The sequence below is a fragment of the Clytia hemisphaerica genome, unplaced genomic scaffold (assembly GCF_902728285.1).
Source record: "Clytia hemisphaerica strain Z4C2 unplaced genomic scaffold, Clytia hemisphaerica genome assembly, whole genome shotgun sequence".
NCBI classification, from domain to species: domain Eukaryota; kingdom Metazoa; phylum Cnidaria; class Hydrozoa; order Leptothecata; family Clytiidae; genus Clytia; species Clytia hemisphaerica.
Window position 1 is genome coordinate 3,499,118 of NW_027103917.1, and position 23,695 is coordinate 3,522,812.

At 34.0% G+C, this 23,695-nt stretch overlaps 3 protein-coding genes across 3 annotated transcripts in view; 1 reads left to right on the top strand and 2 right to left on the bottom strand.

Annotated features, from left to right (window-relative positions):
* Positions 1-23,695, bottom strand: part of LOC136809494 (prolyl 3-hydroxylase OGFOD1-like) — a 629,446-nt gene that overhangs the window by 529,983 nt on the left and 75,768 nt on the right. The window lies entirely within an intron of this gene.
* The window catches only part of LOC136809484 (tripeptidyl-peptidase 2-like), a 38,966-nt gene that overhangs the window by 11,200 nt on the left and 4,071 nt on the right, over positions 1-23,695 (bottom strand). The window contains exons 2-24 of the mRNA XM_067066022.1: positions 18,077-18,211; positions 17,611-17,706; positions 17,199-17,309; positions 16,679-16,803; positions 15,565-15,662; positions 14,722-14,787; positions 14,341-14,426; positions 14,049-14,117; positions 13,723-13,799; positions 13,252-13,379; positions 12,450-12,549; positions 12,178-12,311; positions 11,593-11,644; positions 5,262-5,302; positions 4,986-5,023; positions 4,533-4,604; positions 3,208-3,316; positions 2,562-2,657; positions 1,851-1,912; positions 1,451-1,527; positions 1,096-1,208; positions 551-708; positions 49-165 (exon numbers count right to left, since the gene is read on the bottom strand). Of these exons, the coding sequence (XP_066922123.1) occupies positions 49-165; positions 551-708; positions 1,096-1,208; positions 1,451-1,527; positions 1,851-1,912; positions 2,562-2,657; positions 3,208-3,316; positions 4,533-4,604; positions 4,986-5,023; positions 5,262-5,302; positions 11,593-11,644; positions 12,178-12,311; positions 12,450-12,549; positions 13,252-13,379; positions 13,723-13,799; positions 14,049-14,117; positions 14,341-14,426; positions 14,722-14,787; positions 15,565-15,662; positions 16,679-16,803; positions 17,199-17,309; positions 17,611-17,706; positions 18,077-18,211 (2,160 nt within the window). The remainder of the gene's footprint in view (positions 1-48; positions 166-550; positions 709-1,095; positions 1,209-1,450; positions 1,528-1,850; positions 1,913-2,561; positions 2,658-3,207; positions 3,317-4,532; positions 4,605-4,985; positions 5,024-5,261; positions 5,303-11,592; positions 11,645-12,177; positions 12,312-12,449; positions 12,550-13,251; positions 13,380-13,722; positions 13,800-14,048; positions 14,118-14,340; positions 14,427-14,721; positions 14,788-15,564; positions 15,663-16,678; positions 16,804-17,198; positions 17,310-17,610; positions 17,707-18,076; positions 18,212-23,695) is intronic.
* LOC136809483 (microfibril-associated glycoprotein 4-like) lies at positions 8,183-10,983 on the top strand. The gene has a single exon (XM_067066021.1). The coding sequence runs from the start codon at positions 8,716-8,718 to the stop codon at positions 9,697-9,699; it is 984 nt and encodes a 327-aa protein (XP_066922122.1). The 5' UTR covers positions 8,183-8,715; the 3' UTR covers positions 9,700-10,983.

Below are 23,695 nucleotides of genomic sequence, written 5' to 3' on the forward strand. Positions count from 1 at the left end.
TGTCTTTATAAGTTAAAAGAATAAAAGAATTAAGAGACCCAGACATACCATGTGAATTCGACCACAATCAGGTTTCAATCCGTGGAAAGACAATTTCCCTTCTAAAGTTGAATCACCTGGTAGATTCCAGTAACGTGAAATACATAATTCCATTGTCGATCCTCCCTACAACAAAAAGAAGAGTGGAAATTCTTTTAGTCATTTTATTGGAGCCTGATCTATCATTATCTCCGAAAAACTCCACGCACGTTACGCATTAAACCTAAATGCAGTGGCTTCATAAGAGGATCATCCAGAGAATTCTCCAGATTGGACCACTTTGATGATTCGCATTCAGATTTGTGATGTAAATTAAACGAGCTTTGGAAAGCTGCGATCGGCTGACGCAGAACAAAAATAAAAAAATCAAGCCGGATGCTGATTGGACCTACCAGATGAAAACTGTCAAAAAAGACGAAGAGAAAAAAGAGAAAAAAAAGTTCCAGACCTCCAGGTAGGCCCAAAAATTACAAGGATGCTCACAGTTTAGTTAATTTTGCTATTCACTAACCTTGACCTTGAAGATCATTTTGTTATCTGTTCCGTTTGCTTTGACGGTTAAAAACTTGTCAAATTCGTACGCAATGAATGCTGTGTCGGCCATTAGTTGTACCGCGTGCACAATATAACGGAAATCTGTCTCTTTTTCGTCGGATGAAAGAACCAATTCTGAAGATTAGGGTAAATAAGAACAACAGCTTAAATTCTGAGCTTTAGATTAGGCTGACTGTAAAACATTTTTTTATTTCTAAAATCCAAGCAGTTTTTTGTTATTTTGATGTTTAGTGTTATTCAGTCAAAAAAAAGCGATCTCGTAAAGTGCTCCTTGTCTTTTCTACTGGACTCAGGGTCATCAAAAATTATCAGAAAGCAAAGTTCAGCCAAAAGTAGACTCTAGGACCACGTTCACACACTACGGTTAGTTTCGATAAAAAACGAAATAAAGCTATTTTATTGATTAGAAGTGACGTTAAAATTGAGTTTAACCAATGGAATGGCTTCATTTCATTTCGTAGCAAAACGGAACTGTAGTGTGTGAACGTGGTCTAGTTATACCTGCCCATGTTGCACCGTGGGGGACGAAAAAGAACTTCCGAAGTCGTTGTCCAGGTCTGTATGATAACTTTCCGAGATCAAATTCAGTTGTTGTTGGTAGTAACCGGTTAATACTGGAAGAAGAAGTAAAAAGTTTCCTGAATTACTTGATATTCGAGTGAGTGGTTTGTTAAATTTCACACGGGGTTTTAATTTCACAAAGTGAAAACTGAAAATCAAACTGGTGGGAAATTTCTCAAAATTCAAAAATGGAATATTCGTGGAGGGTTATTGTACGTAAAATAGATTAAACTGCACGTAAAACTGTACGTAAAAAAGATTGAAATATACGTAAAATAGATTGAACTGTACATACTTTTCAGGGATGACGACGGTTACAGGAATACGAAAGACTGGACCCATATTAATGTTTTCTGTATCAAACGCGTGTACCTAGATAAAGTAAGGAAAACAAACGCAAACGTTAGAAATATCGTTGGATGTTTCAAATACTTCTCTTTACAGGAAAAATTTAGTATCACCCGGGTGGAAAAGTTTCCACCCGGGTGAATTTCTTGAATGTAGGTGTGAAATGCTTTTTCCCACCCAGGTGATCTGCTCGTCTTTCCTGTGCTTTACTAATGATGTCTGTCCTACCGACCTTGTCCAGCGATCATCATTGTATCCTGTAACTCGCTCTGCCTAAGTACCTTGTGAACTTTCACCTAGGTAAATCTGCAGCTATACGAAAATGAATAAAGGTCATACACACAAACCTCAGCGTAATGTACACCTTGAGTCAATCCAGCTTTTCGGACCTCGATAACAAGTCCACGCTCTAAATTAAAAAAAAACATTTTCAAAAATTTTACGGGTTTAAAAACTACAAAGGTGTGGTTCCAAAGTTTGAAAAACTTTTACTTTTACTTTTATGTGCCTAGAGTTAAATGGGTTCTAAAATCCCTCCTATAAATTCTCAAGGTTAACCTCCTACAGTGCTACAAAAAGTTTTGCAAATTTTAAGTACATAAAACTACAAGTCAAACAGGTCGGCCTCATTTAAATAAATCTTTAAAGGGAAGTAAAAGCAATTAGCGATTTTATATTCTTTTTTATAAAAATAATAGCGCCACAGACAAAAAAAATAGTGAATAGAACAGCGGTTACAGAGTCTTCATAAATCTGCCCTTATAAAATGATCGGAGAAGGTTCCTTGTTAAACGCCTAAAACTCTGACTCCCTTCTCTATGAAGTTTAAAAGTTTAACTGTATCATCTAATAGCATCAAATTGTATTTTCAAGGATTTCGTCTTTGCTCCAAAGAAACATTGTTTGTTCTTTTTCATAGCGTAAAAGGGGGTTAGACAATAGCATTCCTCCATTTAAAAAGAAGAATTTGTCTACTTTTCAAATTTGGAAGATACGTTTTGATTGTTCAAGTAACCAACTAAAATGACGTACGTAGATTCAACCAAAAGGTTTTTTACCTTTGTTTTGAAGGTTCAAGTGTGCTGGACAAATAACCCAAGATTGTGTGGCAACCAAACTCAAATTCAAATTGAATTCAATCTTCAAATTGTTGTCTGTAAAAACAAAATATTTCCATTATAAAGGTACATTTTAAAGTACGTTTTTTTTATGAGAACAAACAATATAAAGGGACAAGCTGGAGTTTTTACAAGCTCTTATTTGATTTGGTTGGTCGTTAAGATGTAATAAAAGAATCTTATTACTTTTTCTAAAGAACGCGTCATCTCTATCACTTTAAATGACCAATTAGTGAAGTATCTTGTAAAAACTCCAAGGCATCTCAATATAAAGAAACACAAATTTTCCATAATAATTAAAAACGAGTGAAAGACATTTTAAGGCTGCATGAATTTTTTAGGGCAATTGCACGAAGAAACTCATAAAATAATGAAATTAAAGAGCAGTTTAAGAACATTTTTAAGCTTAAATTTCATAAAGTTAAAAACATTAGAATGTTTCAAAAAATTTTGAACGTCCTTATAAATAAAACGCGTAAAATGTTAAAATTTCGTCACCGAACCGAGATCACTATGATCCAAGTTGGGCATAATAAATGAAATATCAAACTTATCCATTTTCAATTTTAAATGGTTAATGTTTTACCTGTATTCTTATGAAATTTGGGTGTAATGATGACCGTCTGTTTCTCGGGAATATTATGGTCTTTGTATTCTCGGAGATATAAGCCTCTCTTGCCTTCCATAGTTCGGATCTGGGATTGAAGAGAATTACAAAATAAATGATTTTGTAAATTTTCATATATGTAGAGATTGAAGTCTGACTGTATCAGAGAAAATTTGAGTGGATATTTTTCTTGCTATCAATACGAGTTGAGATTGAGCATTGATAAAAAAGAAGAAACAAATATATGATGTATTGTGGCGATTTTTATGAAAACAAAAAAAATTGCATGAATATGGAAAACTTGGTTCAAGATTACCAGGCTCCAGTGCTGCCATGTCATACATTTTCCAAATGTTTCAGTCCTCCAAAGTGGGCCCATTTTGCCCATATTTTTAGCCTAATTTTGACCCGAGAAAGATATGAAAATTCTGAACACATATTTGAAACAAGCAAAGTTCATAAGATTCAAAAAAGTATAAAATCAAGATTTTTGAACCTGTAAAAAAGATTTTCATTTTATTCTTCATCTTTTTTCATCTTCATATAATTCGAATTTTTTGCAAAAAATTTGAACTCTTTAAAATGTCCGTTCCGTTTTAACCCTATTCATACTAGGCTTTTAGGGGCGGTTCAAAACTAGGGGGGAGCTTTTCCTGTACTTTTGTTTTAGTGGGTCTTTTTGGATGAAATTTGGCACACAAGATCCTTGTCACATAAGCTAACTTATGACAAAAAATCTTTGTGATGACGTCACTCATCATGCCCAAAGTGATCAAAAACCGAAAATTTCCTTTGTTCTTATAAATAGCTATTGTATTCTAAAAAAGGTTTTAGGAAAAAGTTTCCTGAGTTTAAAATGTTTATTTTATCTAAATATTCAATAAATTACGGTTTCAACGATATATTTGACATAAAAAATAAATTTGTACTGGAGCAATGTCAATTTTTTGTGACACCTTACTGTCCGAAATGTCATCATGCGTGGTGTGAAAATTTTTAGGTGTCAAATTTTTTTATTTTGAAGCTAAATAAAAGTTTACAAAAGAAAGAAAGAAATGCAAAAGCTCTATTATTTCAGGAGCCGTTACCATTAATTTGACCTCCGAACAGAACCCACCCCCCCCCTATTACGAATAGGGTTAGAAGGCAATACTTTCAATATCTATTTCCCTTGAAGAGCACTGTATCAAAATGTACAAATAAGAATTTTTTTTTTGAAATAAACTTCAGTATCACTTATGGAGGAATAAAGAGATCATTTGATAATAAACTCGTTTAGTTATAAAACGATTGAGCCTCATTACCTGGTAAAAGATATGGTTTGCACATTTGTCAGCTGCCACCCACTCTTTCATGAACTCAAAGGCTTTCTCTACCTAGAAAAGAAGAGAATTTACTCTTAAAAGTTTGAAATACGTTTTTACATCACATCACAATTAGCCTGTTTTTAAAATCTAAGGAACATTAAAGGCCTGAATGTTTCTAATATGTTGAGCTCATATATATCATCATTTCAGACTTTAGAGTCAGTATTTTTGTTAATTCTGAGGCGTAGGGTCATTTTTCATCTTTTCTTAAGTTTTAAGAATGACTTTCAGCAATGCAGACTACAAATACAGAAACAAGAATTTGATCATTACCAGACGGGTTACCAATCAAACGTATATTGTGGAACATAATCGAATTGTCAAATTCGATTGCGTGCGATTTGTTCGATTGACACCGCCTGATCATAAGTAAGCAAAACAAAACAATACCTGAAGTAACCCATATCCTTGGACTAGGTTTGACAATCCTATGGTCAAAGAAAAAAAAAATTGAGTCTACACGGTTTTGTTTTTAAAGAAACTAGTTTTACCAAGCAGCCTCAATGTTTCTTAAGAAATCGGCCTTTTGAGCCGTAAATGAAACCTTGTAACATGTGTGCGTGGAGTGTAAGAATCAAGTTTGGGGTGGCCTACCCGAAAGATTTTCTCTCCCCTTTTTCTCCATATTCAGGCTAACTTAAAAATCGTATCACACACTACACGTACCATCGATTTTGGAAGCTGTGTTCTCCAGTGCTCTTCGAATACTGAAAGAAATAATATAAGAAATAAGAAATAAACAGAACAAGTGGTATTTTGATTGACATACCTGAGTGGATTAATTTACGCGAGGATTATTTTTCGCGAGTTTTGCAAGTTTGTGAATTTATAAACCAGGGCTTTTTGCCGAAACCCCTAGAAAAGAAATTAGTTAAAAAAAGAGGCCGAACCGTGAAAATAGATCCCGCGAAAATTAATTTGAAAAAATTTTTGTGTCGCAAAAATATCTGCTCACGAAAATTTATTCATATAAGGGTAGTTTCCAAAGAATGAAAGTTCATGAGAGCTAAAGCAGCAACAGATATAAAGGGTTTGAATCAACAGGGTAAAATCAAATCAATACCGATGAATGAAATTTGATTTCAACTTTCAGTATATGAGCAGGAGAGGTGTATTCCCAAATGTAAAAGATATGATTTCTTTTCTCATCACCATAACCTTTTTCTCTTTAGAAATTAATCAAATGAAATGAAAAAATGCCAGAGAAATACGAAAAAAAATATTTCTGGTTCCACAGACTTTTTTTGACCCATTGTTGGCAGTATTAATACGTAACTGTGTACAAAAAAAAAAGGGATGATAAAATCTCGTGCAAAACAATCATGAAATGAATATTTCGAGTGTAACTCGAAAAAATATATAAGAAAAGAGTTTTGCGCCGATTCTCAGCCGTTCCATCTACCTTATCGGGAAAAACTTCGTCGGGGAAAAGTGACGAAATTTGGCCAAGTGACGAATATTTTTCCCCGACGAAAGTTTTCCCCGACGAAAGTTTTCCCCGACGAAAGTTTTTCCCGACGAAAATTTTCCCCGACGAAGTTTTCCCCGATAAGGTACTTAAAGATTTTTATTTAAGGAAGTCTGGTTTGAAAAAGCGATGAATATCTATCAAGGGTAACTCGAAAAATGAGGGAAACTTTTACGCCGGTTTTTGGCTGTTCCCGCGATTTTTAAGGAGTTCCGGTATGTGGAACTGAGTCATAACCTTTAAATCAATATGAGAAGAAATTCAATAGGAATAAACAATGTATGAAGCGGTTACAAAAAAAAATTCTGCTTCACTTGTTTCTATGACGACGAAATAAACCTACCTAAACTTCCACTTAGCACGAATCACCCCCTGATTGAGACACTTTTATTAGAATTTACTTTATAAGAACATCAAGGCTAAAATATGGTACTTTAATCGTAGAAATTTTAGCGAGACTAATTTTAGCGTTTTAGCGAGTTTTCCCTATTTTCGCTAAAATAGATCTCGCTAAAACACGCTGAATCGACAGATCGCCAAAATTTATCAGCGCGAAATTTCTGCCTTGATACATTTTTATCAATAGGAAGGGTTTCAGTGCAAAGAAATGCTAGAAAACGAATTCAGTCAATAAAGTAATACGAGCATTCGCTTTAAAATTTATCCACGCGAATTTTTTTGAAATCGTGATTTGCTAAAATAAATCCAAAAAAAAATCAAGGTTTTCCTGACTCGATAATATACGCTAAAATTAGTCTCGCTAAAATTTCTACGATTAAAGTAAATACCTTATTACACGAATATTACTAGGCAAGTATTCAACAGCCTTGAAATTAACACTCCAAAAATTAACACGAATTTTATTGCTTTTTCAAGTGTCCTTTGGCTGGCTGGTTTTTATTAACACGAAATATTTCAATTCGTGTTAATAAAATGACTAGTAACATTCGTGTATAAATAAAGTATACATAAAATGGTCAGCTTACGAATTGGAGAGATTAGCCGTATTTGCTGAAAATTATGTGAACTCATAAGAAATTCTCGTAATTGCAGTAATTCCTTTTTCTCATTTTTAAATTAGAGCAGACACGTTCGACTTGAGGGCCAATTTTCATATCTGTACTTTCGGGAACGCTAGTAACATCATTTTTGGCCCAAAATTGTCAAAAAATAACCCAAATTAACGTTCTTATAAAAAAGTTTGAGAATTCATAATTTCGCAACATAGTACCCCCCCCCCCCCAGTTTGGCTCCGAAAGGAAATGAAGCCATTCTATTGGTTAGAATTGACGTAAAACTTGAATGTAACCAATAGAATGACTTCATTTCCTTTCAGAGCCAAACGGTACCGTCACGTGCGAACATAATCTTAAATGACGAATACATTAGGCTGTTCCATTAAAAACCCATACAGGGGGTGGAAGAACCTTTTCAATTAAAACTAGATGCTGAATGGACCTACCTGATGATGAAAGTTTTTAGATAGCAATACGGAGAAAATGAAAACAATCAGTCAAAAATATAGCGTTTAGCGAAAATGCATAACGCATTAAATTTCATCATCATTTACTAAGATTAAAAACCCTATTTGTTAGCAATGTCAAAAGAGGCTGACTGACCAAGGATAAACCATGTGACTTCTCTTCTCTTTATTATCACAGCGGGCAGACTAACCTTTCAGACCAATTTTTAGCTATCCTTGAGTCGGCGTTCGTTACGGCGGAGAAAAGAAATCATGTAGGCAATCAACAAATTTCAATCTACGAACCCTGCAGATTTGCAAATCTTTGGACAAAGTTGAAGGAGTTGAATATCTTGTAGATGTTGTAACAGATAAAGGTGACCAAATGTACCCGAACATTGGCTAATTTAAAGAGCCTCCGAGGTAGGACCGTAGTGCAGTGGTAGAGCATCCGGCTACGGTTCGCAAGGTTGTGGGTTCAACTCCAAGCCGGGTCATACCAAAGATTTCCAAAAAGGTACTTGATGCCTCTCTGCTTGAAGCTCAGCAATTAAGAGAAGGATCAAGGGTAAGTGGAGCAATCCAGGGAGAAAGAGTAACGCCCTCCCCTACCTTCGGGTAGATAGCTATCGAAAGAGGAGCCTTCGGGTCGCCTCCGGTTGCGGTCGCAGACTTACCTACTAGGTCCAAAAAACATTTTTGAAAATGTGCGGATACCCCCTGGAAAATACTCCTTTAAATTATTGAACATTGTTGGTAAATTAGTTTTTTAATAATTCATTTCGATTGTTTCTTATTCTCTTAACACAAGAAAAGGTTTGAATTTGATGGCAATTCAATTGCTTGGTTGTTGAGGTCTGAAATGTTTGATTAAAAAAATTGACACGATTTGATGTTTCTCGGATTATAGACGAAGTCATGCTAAAGTTGTTCCTTGACAAGCTTGGAAAACATTCAATAGTAAATGATTGAAATTGACGGCCATTTGATGGCTTGATCGAGTACTACATAAATAAAAATAACACTTTATAATAAGTCGATATTCACCAAAAAGAGCAATCTGGAATTTAAAACTGTGTTGATCGAATTCATTTTTTTTTATCGTAACATCAAGAAGTGGCCTTAAAATGTAAAGCGTAACCTACAAATATTTGACAGACAAACGGTTAAAAGAATCCAATAAAAGCTTGATGATGATGATATCAATAATGATACCTTGTATTCTAACCTTGGATTTCGGTTTTGCTAGAGGCAACCCTGACCCTCATACGCCTTTCCTACCGTTCAAACACCTGCATAGAAACACAGCTATTAATGGGCCTCGACCATGGTTTGATGGAGAAGTGCCTTCCAAAGATCATTGCTTTCACAAATGCCTCAAACAAAATTTCACAAATTGCGAATATGTCCAATACAAAGAGGTTTCGGCAACAACATGGCTTTGCAAACTATATGGAATCATATCAGATCTGTCGAGTTATCTGGTCTCTACAGAAGGTGAAATGTTGGCTACTGCAGTCCACCAAAACATAGATTGCGCCGATTGGATGAAGCTTGAGTACCATCAGTCGGGTGTTTACTTTATCTATTACAATCGAGAAAAATTCAAAGTGTGGTGTGAGATGATTCCTGGTAAAGCCAAGATAATCATTCAAAAGAGATTTGATGGTTCGGTAGACTTCTATCAAAATTGGGAAAAGTATAAAAATGGATTTGGTGACATTGGAGGCGAGCATTGGTTGGGTCTTGAGAATATACATAAGTTGACTAAGGGACGAAACATGGAAATTGCACTGCAGGCAAATTCTTTCCAAGATGAGACACAATATGCTGTGTACAAAAACTTTTATATTGAAGGCGAAGATTTATTCTATCAATTAAATGCTGGTGTGTTTGTTGAAGGAACTCCTTATCATCATGATTGGACTGTATCAGCTGACGGCATGAAATTTTCAACCTTTGATTCTGATCAAGACCTCGCGGATTTAATTAATTGTGCAGTAACATATCCATCGGGGTGGTGGAATGAGAGGTGCTTCAATATCAACTTCAATGGTGTTTATCAACATAGCGAAACACTGACTTCTAGAGCTCGAGGTATTATTTGGCAAGCTTGGAAAGGATATGAAAAAGGTTTGAAATCGACTTCCATGGCCATTCGAAGGCTTGATTGAGGACTGAAGTATTTAATTACAAGACAATTGGAAACTTGATGGACTGAACTATTTAATTACAAGTCAATTGAAAATTTGATGCCATTCGAGATACAGAATTTCAAATGATGCTCTTGGACAAGCTTGAAATACATTGAACTGTAAAGGTTTGAAATTGGCTGGTATATTCAAAGGTACGAAAATATTTAGCAAACACTTGACTTCAATCGCTGTCTTTCCAAAGGTTTGGTTGAGGATTGGCATATTTCATTTCTCTATTGCTACGGTAAGATGAAAATAGGAAGCCACCGGAAAGTCTAAAAAGACATTTTCACATTATATTTAAACAAGTAAATAGAAATCGTTCTGTATTTAAAAATTTTCCTTTATCCAGGATAATATTTCTCGGGATAGATGAAAATAAAAACTAATACTGAAAAATGCTCTATGGACGAGTTTGAATTGAATTGAATGGTAAACGTCAAAAAATTGAAACAGACGTGGATGGTTAAGAAAAAATTACATTAAAAGGGCTTTTCCAGTTACTAAAGTAAGGATGTTTGAAATGTGGTAGAGTTCCATAGAGCTAAAAAAAATGTTCTCTTTTCTGTAAAAATTCAGAATTTTTGAGTGGTTCGGACCTTAATATTCCGAGGATGTATATAACAGAAGGCTAGAGGATGTTTATTTTCTCGCCCATAAACGATTGAAAATGACAGTTAATTCATCGTTCATGGGACCAAACATTTTCTTCGAATTAAAAAAAAGATTCGAATTACAGAGAGTAATTTAAACCACTTTCCAGTGGAGGGGACCAATATTTTAGTTCGAATTAAATTTAATTAATTTATCATTTAATTTAATCATTTAATTTTACATTAATCATTATAGCACTTTTTCAGGCACGTTTATATAAAAAATAATATTAAAATCACAATCGAAGCTTTACGCACACGAAACTATTTTGTCATGGTTATTAGTATTCTTTTGATATTTTTGACATTTTGACATTTTTTCTTCAGCTCGGATATCCATGGGCTGCGAAACTTGAAAAATGGATATCCTAAACAGGAGAAGGGGAAACAGAAAATTTCTAGAAAACACTATTCGTTGTTATCGTGTTCTAGTAATTGGGGCGTAATTTAAAAGCCATTTTAAACTTTTTTATACCAAACTTTTACTACTTTATCTTATTACTTCTCTAGCCTCTTGTTTTTAGCGCAACATTGAAGTATTTTCGGCTTTCGGCTTTGAAGTGGGGCAAGAACTACAGACCATATTTGTATTAGTCAAAGGAAAGACTTTCGAATCTTGTTAGAGAAATTGAAATTCTCTTAACCCTGCTAGTATCTTTCTATTTTTTTACTATTAGAAGCAAGCATCTTGGGGATTTTGATGGATATGGACCATCTAAGACAGTCTGTAAAATTTCAATTTATTCACGTGAGCGGTTGGTATTTTACTCGGTCCGTTTTTAACTTAAAATGCTCACTTTCAGCATAACCCCTCATCCGATTGGCTACAAGCTCGTCTCATTAATACATAAAACTTGTCAATAACATTTTTCAATCGCTAGTTACAGTATCCTAGGGCTGTTTAGGCAAAAAGGGTCTTTAAAATACACGATACCAACAGGTGGCAAAAAATTTAACCTCTGCCTCAAAATTTTTCTAATGTTACGTGGAGTTCCCTTAAAAAATTTGAGCTAAAAATATTAGAGGGGGTACTATTTTCGGTGTTTTCAAAGAATGATGACGTCATCATGTAACGATGACGTCATAAATGATGTCAAAATTTTCACCAAAGATGCCAAATTATATTTGGTGCTCACTTGCAAAATTTAAAGTCAATTCCATAAATATTTTTTTCAAAGGTTATCAAGAGCAAGAGCAGTGTATAAGGAAGAAACGATACCTTCTTGGAGAATGTGGTATTCCTTCTTTGTTCAAAGCAGATAGTAGGACAGCTAATAAAAGATGAAAGAATAATTCAGAATTATCCACCATACATTAGTAAGAAATAAGAAGATTAAGATACCTTTAAAAGGTGCAAGCTAACAAGCTAACCAATAGGAGTTTCAAACTACCTATTCCCTATTAAAACGTGTATGATAGTTTGAAGTATGATAGGAAAGCCTCAAATGAGACAATCGTCACTGTGTAAATATTTTGAGAACGAGACTTTCACGATATTTTTTTGTACGTGGATAGCCGAGTAATCTAGGACTTTTAGACAGTCTTTCGATTGTTTTCACGGGGTTCATAGCTAGCCGGCTCGGCTATCTATGAACTAAACGGAATATTGGAAGGAGCGGGGATTCGAACCGCAAATCCCTGGAGAGAGACGCTGACACCTTTGACCACTTGGCCATCGCTCCGCTTTGAAACGTAAATTTGTAGTATAAGGCTTATGATAATTACTCAAAAGCTCTGCTGAGTGATTTGAGGAGATTGTTAAGTTTTTCATTCAGCATTTCATATGATAAATATGACAACGTACCCACTCCTCCAGTAGCGTTTGGTGATGACATCGAAGTACCATTCATCAATTGACTTTTGGATAACGTCCAATTAGGAACTGAAGTGATGGCACCACCTGGAGCAGTGATGCAGACACCAAGAGCACCATCAACACTAAAAAGAAAATTTTACCAAAATCTTAAAATTCAATTCTCATTGACTTTAACAAAAACAACCTTGAGTGAAAAATTATTCAGATTTTCATATTCTATATAATGTAACTCGAACTTACAAAAACAATTTGAAAATTACCTTGGCCCAGTAGAGGACCATGTGTATTGATTTCCAGGAAGTTTTTCAGGCATAGAGTATTCAGCAGCCATCATATCTGGCGACACGTAGGCTCCAACACCTATTGGCATAAAAATAATTTTTGTTATGTATTTATACAACGTAATAGAAAATTCTTGAGAATTCTTGTGATTTTAGAAATAGATAGAAAATATAGAAAGAAAAGAGTTATATCATAGACCATTTCACTGGCAAAGTGAATTATGGGTAATCAGAGCTGATTGCGCCCCATTAACGTTGGTTAAAATCTTCAAAATTTTAGACTTATAGAAAGTCTCTATCATGACGCGTTGGACTAAGAGTTAGTCCATCTATGTAATGTTTCCAGCTCACCCATAGAGACTTACACGCATTCGTAATTTATCATTCTTTAAACCGCTAGTTGTTTAAATAGCGTAAAGTACAAAAAGTAATGAATATGTAGGGGTGGTAGTCACTGACCAAGGTCGGGGTTTTGGACGGCAAAATATGTCGTTCTTTGATAGTTAGGGTTACGGTTAGGGATAGTTGTTCTTTTTGTCGCTTTTTAAAAGTTATTCGTTGTTCTTTTTAGATGGTCTAGAAACGTTAGATGAACAGTCTCCTAATTCCCCATGATTCCTTTCGAACTCGTAATGGTCCAATAACATACCAATACCAAAGTACGTGTTTCAGTGTTATCACCATTCTCAAGCTTGTTGCACAAGAAAAAAAATACTTAAAATAACACCAAGACATATCGCTTGATGCGTGTTGAAATTAAAACATAACAAGTAAAATATACCAATAACAAATTCGGAGGTTCCTCCTGGTGCACCAACAGTTGAGAGTGCAGGACCATTATTTCCAGCACTGGACATAAAGATTATATTGTGTTCTGCAACGATTTTGTTCATCATTTCAATCACCCGACTGATGGAAAATAAAAGTCATATATTGATAATTAATTTACAGGTTTTCAAGATCGAAATATGAGGTTTTAATTAAGAAAACCATTTACAATTCGAGACTGCTTGAAACTTTCAAAGTGATATGCTGCTTGTTAGAAACAAATAAAGATTCATGCTAAGATTAATTTGATCAATTTCTACAGAACTTTCCGTAAAAATAACAATGAAAAAAAATAATGAAGGACTTCTTCATTTTAAAAGATAAATTTTGTGATAGATTTTTGTGATAATATAATAAAATTTTTCACTGAAAAATTCAATGTTGTTCAACAATGTTGTTGAAATTAGAGAGTCATAATATGTACCCTGAATTTGCCCATTTACTTGACTCCCCATAACTCAAATTGATGACGTCAACTTTTCGATCGACTGCACACTTGAGCTAAATTTAAAAAAAGAAGATTTTCCTACAATCTTGAATGAACAACCATTACTTATCGGCAAACAGTGTCAAATAATTTACCGGATTACCAAAAGGGTAAAGTAACACTTTCAACTACTACGTTTAATTTGAGCATCTATCTTTTGAATATTAAATCAATACAAACCTATCGAAGGAATGTGGAATTCAGACTTAGAAGAAAATAGGAATTGCCCTGAAAGCAAAACATATTAATCATTAATAGCTTACAGCTCTGATCAAAGCAGTGCCAGTTTCCATACCATCTACTCTGTTATCACCAATTTGCATGGAGATTATCTAGAAAAGGAGTAACAATTTATTGCATTTTCACCAAAAAAAAAAAACAAAATTTACAATATAGTTCTAAAATTCATGCTTAGACCGCATTGAGAAATTCACAAAAATAAAGATTTTTCTAACCATTTACATTAGCTCTATCTGATACTAAAGTAAACTCGTTAGCTTTAAAAGGGTGCTAAAGTGAAGGGTTGATGAACAAGATTTAGGGGTAACAGTCTACCTTAGCACCTGGTGCAACACCATTAAGTTCGGGCTTATCTTCAAAATAAGCTGAAGAGATTGAAGCAACATGAGTACCATGTGAACCTGAAAATTAGAGAAATCAATTTAGCTTTTGAAAATACGATATATACAGTACAGTCTCAATTTATTTTAAACGTAAAAAAAACTGATAGTTGTTTGAGTGATGAATTCACATTAAAGGCGAAGGCAATTAAAGAATGAATCAATTGAGAGACAAAGCGTTATGGAGACATTTGAATTCAAAAAATGGTCAGTTTTAGCAACAAAGGATTAAGGTAGATTTTTTTTTAATTGGTCATCATGAAACAGACTTGACAGTAATAAAATATAAAGAATTCAATCAATTAAAAGAATTTACTGGAATTGGTGACAATCGAAAGCCTTTTGCCATCGTCCAGTACGGTAAGACCATAATTAACCATATCTAAAAGGCAAAAACAAGGTTAAGTTTGTGGGAAACAGAAACAAATCGTCGCATCAAAATAAGAAAGCCTTAAGTCCATTTTTGTAGTTTTGAGAAAATCAAGTTTAAAGGTTTGAAATGGCTGCCATTTTTGACCATGTTGGGCTAGCTAGCTGCTTTTTTGATATGAATATAAATGAAGAAAGATCTTTCAAGTTCTAAAGTATCAACATTGTCACTTATACCATTGCGGAGATATGAATGCTTCTTCATAGCATGTTTTTCGAGAATGGACTTAAACCTTTTTTTCTATGTAAATTTCCTTGATTAAAACTGAAAATTTGAAAAATTTCCAGTGAAAAAGTGTCTTAACTCCAAAATGGACTTAAGACTTTCTTGCTTTAAACTTTCTTAACTTTTTTGAACTCTTTAACTAAAACCTTAATCTAAAAGGTCCTAAAGTCCAACTAAAATGACAATGGACTTAAGACTTTCTTAACTTGAGAAAATTTCAAAAATAAAAATTCTTATTTTTCAAAAAACTTAAAATTAGGCCACTTTAGGTTGGTTTTTGATGGATTTAAGCCAAAAATTCGATAAAAAATGGGGTATAAAGCATCGGTATGGTCATAACTCAATTTTTGAAAAAATGGACTTAAGGCTTTCTTATTTTGATGCGACGAAATGTTTTATTAATTTTGTACCATTGCTTTGAGTATAATTAACTTTTGGTAGCCAAAATAATATTAAGATAATTGAAGAAATCCAGGTTACAATAGTTCAAAAGATACATCTTACCTTTGTCACTAAATCTTCCAAATTCACCATTAACATGAAAAGAACTCATTAATTGACAGTTTTCTAGCTTCCCAGTTTGTGTTGTATCCACACATGCCCTGAAAAGAGTAATATTGTTATGATAATATGATTGAGCATGTCCGTCAAAAGTATGACATTCTGATGAAGTGAATACAGTCGCCCTTTGGAAAACAAACGAATCCGGCGAGACTTGAAATACCATTCGCGGGCTTTGTGAGTTTGAGTCTTGCCGGATCCGTTGGTTTTCCAACGGTTCTGGTGGCTAATCAGAAGACAACATTAGAGCGACTGTATTCGATTCATTGTAATACATAAGGGCAGAATTTATGATTATGACATTCTGATGTAAAGGCAATTCAACAATTCAACAGAAATTTAGATACCAAACTGGGTGAGAGTACAAATGCAAGGATAATGAAATGTATATAATGACTGTAATGAATTAACAGATCACGCACTGATGTACTTTATAATTTTCTCAAAGTCAGCAAATCAAGAAAGAAAAGGACTTCATGACTACTGCACTATCAATTCTTTGTTATTTTAAATCATTGTAGACGAGGGACTCAATTCAGTGTTTGCAAGTTGAACTCAAAGGCATGTTGCATGTGTCACAGGCTAGGCGTAATAGTTTTTTAACAATATAATATGTAATAGTTATCAGACAGTTGCGAGTACAATATGAGAAATACTTTACGAGTTCCGACATTTTTCCGTACAAAATATATGGAAAAACCGGAGCGAGTGAAATATTTTCATATTGTACAAGCCAATGTCTGGTAACTGCTTTATCGGTGACCCAAAAAATGCACTTTTTGTGTTAAAAAAAAAGCTCAGAGCACTTTCGTAGCAAAGTGATGTTAGATTGCTTCTACCGCTACAATGCAACAGCATCTTTTTGTCAATTTATATTTTGTACATGTAAAATACAAGATATATTGTACTCTTTTTAACCAATCAGATTGCAGATATTTTTTGGATTGCCGAAAAAGCCAATTACATATTTTTTTAAAAGCTATAGATACAAAAATATTGTTACAAAAGTATATAACCAAGCTTTAAATCATGATGCATGTTGGTAAATATTACTCACTTCCATTCTTCTCCGTTATGGAAAACAACACAATCATAAACAGGGCCACAATCGTCATATTTCTCATTGAATTTCTTCAAACATTCAACAGTTGATTTCAAATCATCTAGCTGTAACTTTTGATCCTTAAAATGGAAGATAAAACTTGGCTTTTATACTGGTTTAAAGACATTTGGAGCTGAAATACTGTCAGGTCCTGTGCAACTAGTTAAAAGACAAAGATGTGAATTGTAACGTCATGATGAGCATTAAATTGTATTTGTAGAATGCAAAGTGAAGAGAATTCAAATTGACTTATAAGAAAAGGCATTCAACCCTCATTTTCACAACGTACCGTCTATGATCAAGTTGTAGCCACCTAATCTTGTAAAAAGTTTCTGGGGTAGCAGGCAAGACTTTGTTCTAAAGAAGCCATGATCAAACATCAATGATTTTTTGATAAATCAGGGTCAATTTCTATTTTCTAGACCCAACCCCATGCACCCATTCCAGAAAAATGTCACTGTTAAGGCGTGCTTACTTCTGTTTTGGTAGTAGAGCCTTGTTTAGTTTCCTCTTCAAGAAGATTAGCACTTGCTTTTGAGAGAGCAAGTTGTTGAGCTGGGTCCCATTCATCTTCCTTGAACTCTTTCTATAAATGAAAGTATGTGTTAAATTTGTCTATGAAAATACAAAGATAAAGTTTGTTTTCATTTATCATTGTGCTAACTATAAATTCCATTAGTTTGCTCAATCAACTATTGCTAGAAAAGCAGTTTCATTATAGAAATCGTAGGGCCCTCCTCCAACCAGTTTTTTCTAACAAATTTTTTCAAACATTTCTCAATATAGTTGCCAATTTGTTTTGACTTTTTTTCTTAATTTTTCAATATCAAATTAGGTAACTTCTTGTCATTGCAAAAGAATTTTAAAGGATAAACATGCTTTCGTACCTTGACTCTCCTTCTTGGAGTTGTTGGGAACAGGGAATATAAACGCTTGCAGCCAACATAAAAGTCACCACTAGGATTATTCCATGAGCTGGGTACCTTAAAAAATATTCAAGAATTAAATAAGAATGGCTTGAAATAATGATTTCAAGTGGGTTAGTTGAAATGTCTGATCATGGTTACTTTTGTTTGAAAATTATGATCTTGGGTTGGAGAAAGGAAAATTTATCCAACCGTTAATAAGGTTCTCATGTAAATTAGGCTTTGTAGATTCAATTACATAAAAATTTTTAAACGAAAAAATTATAAGTTTGCCTTCCCTGTTTACAACGACAAAAGAATTCATTAAAATATTACATTATTTTTTCGAATACAATTAGCCATCAAACCCTTATACTTTTTTCTTGGTCGAACCCGGTACAAAAACCTGAAAACTTAAAAGTTCTTAAAGGCTTTAAAAGTTTCTTACTGTGAGTTTTCTTCCAGTGATTCCAGTTATGGTGTTATCTTCAGCATCAACCTTGACCACTGTTGAAGTGTCCACATCACCAGAACCAGAACAATCAATAATATCAACAATTTTTCGCTCCCCTTTTGGTGTTCTCTAATAACATAGAAAGTAATAACTGAAGACTATGGAAAAATCATTTGACAGACTCAAAATTTTGAATTGCGTTTTATACTACTTCTGTGCTAAAAGGTTTTATTCAACAGTTCTTGAGTGCTTGTTTTTGCATCTTGTATCTTTGCATTTTGGACATAGACCTTCTGCTAATCACAATATCATTTTTACTCCAATAGTTCATAGTGCGGAAAGGGGTCTGATCCCCCCTTCTTAAATGATCCCCCCTTCTTGGTATCCCCCAACCTTTATAAATGAAGGCCAAATTTCATTGCTTGAAAATAATCTACAATATATATATTTAAGCCCCTCTTGTTAAACTACCGCCTTCCTTGCTATCCATCCCTTTTTCATTAAAGTTTCTGACCCCCTTCTTCACCTTTTCAGAAGGTGACATCCCCCCCCCCTTAAGAAAAGGGGGGTCCGAACTATGTAGTTAGCAATGAAAAAAATATGTATATGAGTCCAAAAACAAAACATAATCTTTGCTACAAGATAAGCAGATAGCGGATCAACTTCTTAGCTGTTAATCTTTACCTTTACATTAACCTTTTGCTATACAAATGTCTGTGCGTCAGGCTAGAAAGTACGAGCACTGTTGATAGGCTATTCATAATTCTTGAACTTTACAATCATATCATTGTATGTCGCTGTGTCAATTCAAGACAGACTTAAGTCCATTTTTTCCAATTTGAGATAATCGACTTTAAAGGTTTCATTTGCTTATTACTTTGGAACAAAATAATGCCCTAAGTAACTCCATACTTTTGATGAAGTCCATACTTTTCTATAATCATAGAACCATTATAAGTAACTTTTTGTGGTTTAAAGGATAGTTTCATGGCTTGCTACAGAGGCTCTGAAATGGCAATTGTAGGACTTAGGGCTATATTGCATTGAAATTTCCTTACTTTTACGAGCTTAAGGATTTTTTAGGTGACATCATTTTTTTACCAGAAGTCACTTCTTATTTTTACTGACTTAGGGCCCTTTTGACAATCGAAAAGAAAATAACTTACAAGATGAGTAAAAACATTTATGTATTAATTATTGATCATACCATAGTCGATCATAATTTATTATTTGAATTTACTTTATATACGTATATTCCTAAAAAGGTTATAACAAGCTCTAACCAAACCATTTTGTTATCAGACATACTGATGTTGAAATTCTGCAAAGTCTTTGAAATTGAAACATTTGGTTAATGTGTGGAACTCTTTTACAGAATTGTTCATTCAACATGTTTATTGCCTCTACGTATAAAATGTTTTTTCGACCCATATTATTTTCCAGTTTCTTTGAATGTTAGCAAATAATAATAGTGTATTCCCCATTCTTTGGAAACATTTATGTCGAGCGATTTTAAAGAACGAGGAATACACATCCATTCATCACATTAGTATTAATAATAGTGTATTCCCTGTTCTTTGGAAACATTTATCTCAAGTGATTTTAAAGAATGGGGAATACACCTCTATTACAATAGCAAATCATAATAGTGTATATTCCCTGTTCTTTGGAAACATTTATCTCAAGTGATCTCAAATGACGGGGAATACACCTCTATTACGATAGCAAATCATAATAGTGTATTCCTCGTTCTTTGGAAACATTTAGCTTGAGCAATTTCAAAGAAGGGAGAATACACTTCTATTACACCAATTACATTAGCAATTATAATACCATTCTTCCCAAATATTACACTTAAGACCATGTTTGCACGTGACGGTTCGTGTTATGTCACTTCTAACCAATCGAATGGCTTCATGCACCGTCACGTGCGAACATTGTCTAAATGTTTTCAAAGAACGAAGAGAAGAGTATCCGCATTCCTTGGACAGATTATAAGAAATAATGTATTTTGTCTTTAAAATCATTTAGATGGATCCTATCTTACAGATAAAAAATTTCGGGGTTTGGAATGTTATACGAGTGTCAAATATCTTATTTTGAACGTTTACAAAACTTTGTTCTTGAGCGGTACTAAATTTAAAGAAGGCCCCATTTTCCCTGCCATTATGTGTGCCTTCGCCCTGGGTTTCCTCAAGTAACTCATGTTGTGCACTCTGATTGGTCGGAGAAAATGAAAGTGGTGGAAACCTTTTTGCCTTTCCATCCGCTGTATTGAATTGTATGCAAAAATTATGGTGGCTAAATTTCTGTGGAGAGATAGCATCGAAAATATGCAATATAACCTATGCAAAAAGAAAGTATTCATATAAAACTTACATGCATAATTGGCAGTATAGACCTAACTCGTCATACAAAAATTACGAGAAACACATATTTGGACTTTGTACCCTATGCTGCACACAAGCACTTAAGCCAAAAGAAGATCTTTTGAATTCAGTATGTAAATAGCGCAGTACAATTCCTATTTTTCTAGGAATTTAAAATAAAGGGATATAATAAAGATAATTGAATAATATCTGATAATTCGCGGCACTATCGTAAAGCTAGAATCTCTTCGCGTACTCTTCACTTGAGAAATTGATTGACAGATTAAATTTTTCACCCAAGCGGGAGCTCGCGGGCGTTCTGCCAGCATTCTCGGCTCAATCCTCGGACTGTGTTAAAAATGGTAGACTCAGCTGTGACAGATCATTTCGATGGAAGTTGTTGGAATGTTTACACTTGACAGAAAATTCTTTGTTTTATTGTCAATGATGACAGTGCCGTTATTAATTTTGTTAGATCTGACATATTGATGTTTGTAAGTGCACTTTATGATTCCCATCAAAGAATCATTTTCTGGTTTTCATGTTATTAGATGCTACTTTAGGGCTTTAGAGCTAGCCTGATTGGCATTTATATTAAATTGTAATCTTGTAGAAGAAAGATTAAATTTGCTTCTCTTGAAAACTAAAAATAATTAAATTTGCTCATCTCTTAAAAAAAGCACTTCGAAAAACCATAACATTAGACATAAACTCAAACTGAAAAATCATGAGCGAAGGTACAAAAATAATCCACATTCGGCTGACAAAAATTATTCTCCTGTGGGAATAAAACCGCCAAATGATCAAATCAAAACATTGATCTGTACCCCCTGATTTACAGCGGCTTTTACTAACGTGTTCCACTACCGTAGATCAAAACAGGGGTTTTAATATTTTCTTGCACGTGGGAAAGAATGTGTGACGTCATAATTACTGCTTTCAGTTTACATGTTTTGAAAGTTTGATGTGTACTCCGTGTTAGTGGAATTTTGGAATGGCATGAAAACAGAATATGCTATGTCTTTAAGAACAAATTTCTAAAAGGCTTTTTACTCTAGGGGCTGAGTTAGGTCCCGTATGCGCATCGGCGTATAGTCATTTTTTCTTTTGATCATGAAAGTATAGCCCTTGAAGAGTCAGAAAACGTGTGTGGCGTTATTTGGATCAGGCTCAAATTTCCATAATGGCGGATTTTAGATTTCAACCCTTTTTATGAAAATATTTCTATCTCGAGCTATGAAGTACTTTCGTTTTCAAAACTTAGAAAACGTAAGTACTTCGTATCTCTTGATAACGAAATTTTCAGACCATAGTTCTGACCTTTTTCTTAATCAGCATAAAATTTCTGATCGATTGGTATATAATATGCAGGGTTTTAAGCTCAAAAAATATTTTTCTTAGGCTAGCAGAGCCTAAGAGCCCATGTGACAAAAGAAAATTTTGAATCCGCCATTATGGATTTCGAAATTCATGTGGAGAAAAAACTTTTCCTGAATTTTATTATTTGAACGGTAGGGAAGACCCTCCGAAAATTTCAAGTAAATTAAGTAAGCCAATCAAATGTTGCAGCCACGCGAATCTGGAACCAAAAGTAGTCATTTCAAAAAATCCAAATCGAAAGTGCTTCATATCTCCAGATAACGAAATTTTCAGACCATGATTCTGACCTTTTTCTTAATCAGCATAAAATTTGTGATCGATTGGTATATAATATGTCTATGTTTAAAGTCGAAAAAAAAAATTTTTTCAAGCAAGAGGGCTAAAAAGGGTTGAAATCTAAAATCCGCCATTATGGAAATTTGAGCCTGATCCAAATAACGCCACACACGTTTTCTGACTCTTCAAGGGCTATACTTTCATGATCAAAAGAAAAAATGACTATACGCCGATGCGCATACGGGACCTAACTCAGCCCCTAGAGTATTTGGATCCCAATCAAAAATAGTGAGACATTTTGAAAAATGCCCAAAAAAACTTTTTTGTCATAGCTGATGAAGGCTTAATCTGTAAGTCTTGAAATTTTACAATGTTGTGGGAAATACTAAGACAAATACAATTTTTTTTCGTTAATTGAGCTAAAAATGTGGCTTCAACTCAAAATTTGTATCTTTTTTAGAAATGTAAGGGCCACACAAATTAGATAAGAGATCTTAGAATGGGACTTTGTTAACTTGACAGAAGAAAGGTTGAATTTTTCAAAAAATGCTAAATGTACACACTTTCTAGCTGTTAAATGTAGTTTTTTGTGGCTTACTTTTCGATAATTTTTAATGTGACTTTGTAAGCCACAAAATTGTACTTACAACAAAATTTTTGTAATTTTTTACACCTACAGGACTCTGCCCCTTTCTGACAAAAAGAAGTAACCCACATGAAGTCAAAATTGAGAAAATCGACCAATTGCATTTTATGCTGGCATCGAATGCAGATAGTACATATCAAAAAACAAATGACTGATTTGATTATTGTTCTACTCATTGAAGATTAGCTTTGAGCATCACCGCTTTTCTCACAATGCTCACTGTTGCAGAGAAAAACAAGACCCTTGTTTTGTCAGTAAACCTCAACCAAAAGAAATTGAAGAAAGAAGTAACTGACCAGTTTTTTGAAGAATATTTCTGACAAAAGGAAGTAAGTGATACCTTTTTCTGACAAAAAGAAGCAAAACCTGGCACAACAGTCATTTACTTCTTTTTGTCAAAAAACATTCTCCAGAAAACTGTCAGTTACTTCTTTATTCAAAATTTTTTTTCCAGATTGGCAACTTAAAAATTTTTTTTCTAAGCCAAAAAGGTTAAGTTTTGACCCAAAGAAGCCATTTCAGTCAAAAAGTCAAAACTCATAAAAATGTGAGTTACCTCCTTTTGTCAGAAAGGGGGTGTTATACTTAAATGATTGAGTGCCAAAAATATAAAAAATGTGAGACATAAAATTTCATCTATATTTCACCTATTCACCTATATTCACCTATTCACCTTATTTCCCTTGTGTAAGCCACATTTTTGCCCACTTAACATAAGCCACAAATCAGTGCAGCTAATGAAAAATTTAGCCCTTTGCTGGCAATGCTGAAAAGAAAGTATATTTCTGACTGTTTCCATTATTGAGAACTCAGCCTTCAAAATTTCTTGGTAGGGTAAGCCACATGACCAGCAAGCCACATTTTTTGCCCACACTTCATTTGCTTGTGAATCCCCTTTAAGTAAGCCACAAAAAAATCGCACTTTATGAAATGGATAGCTAA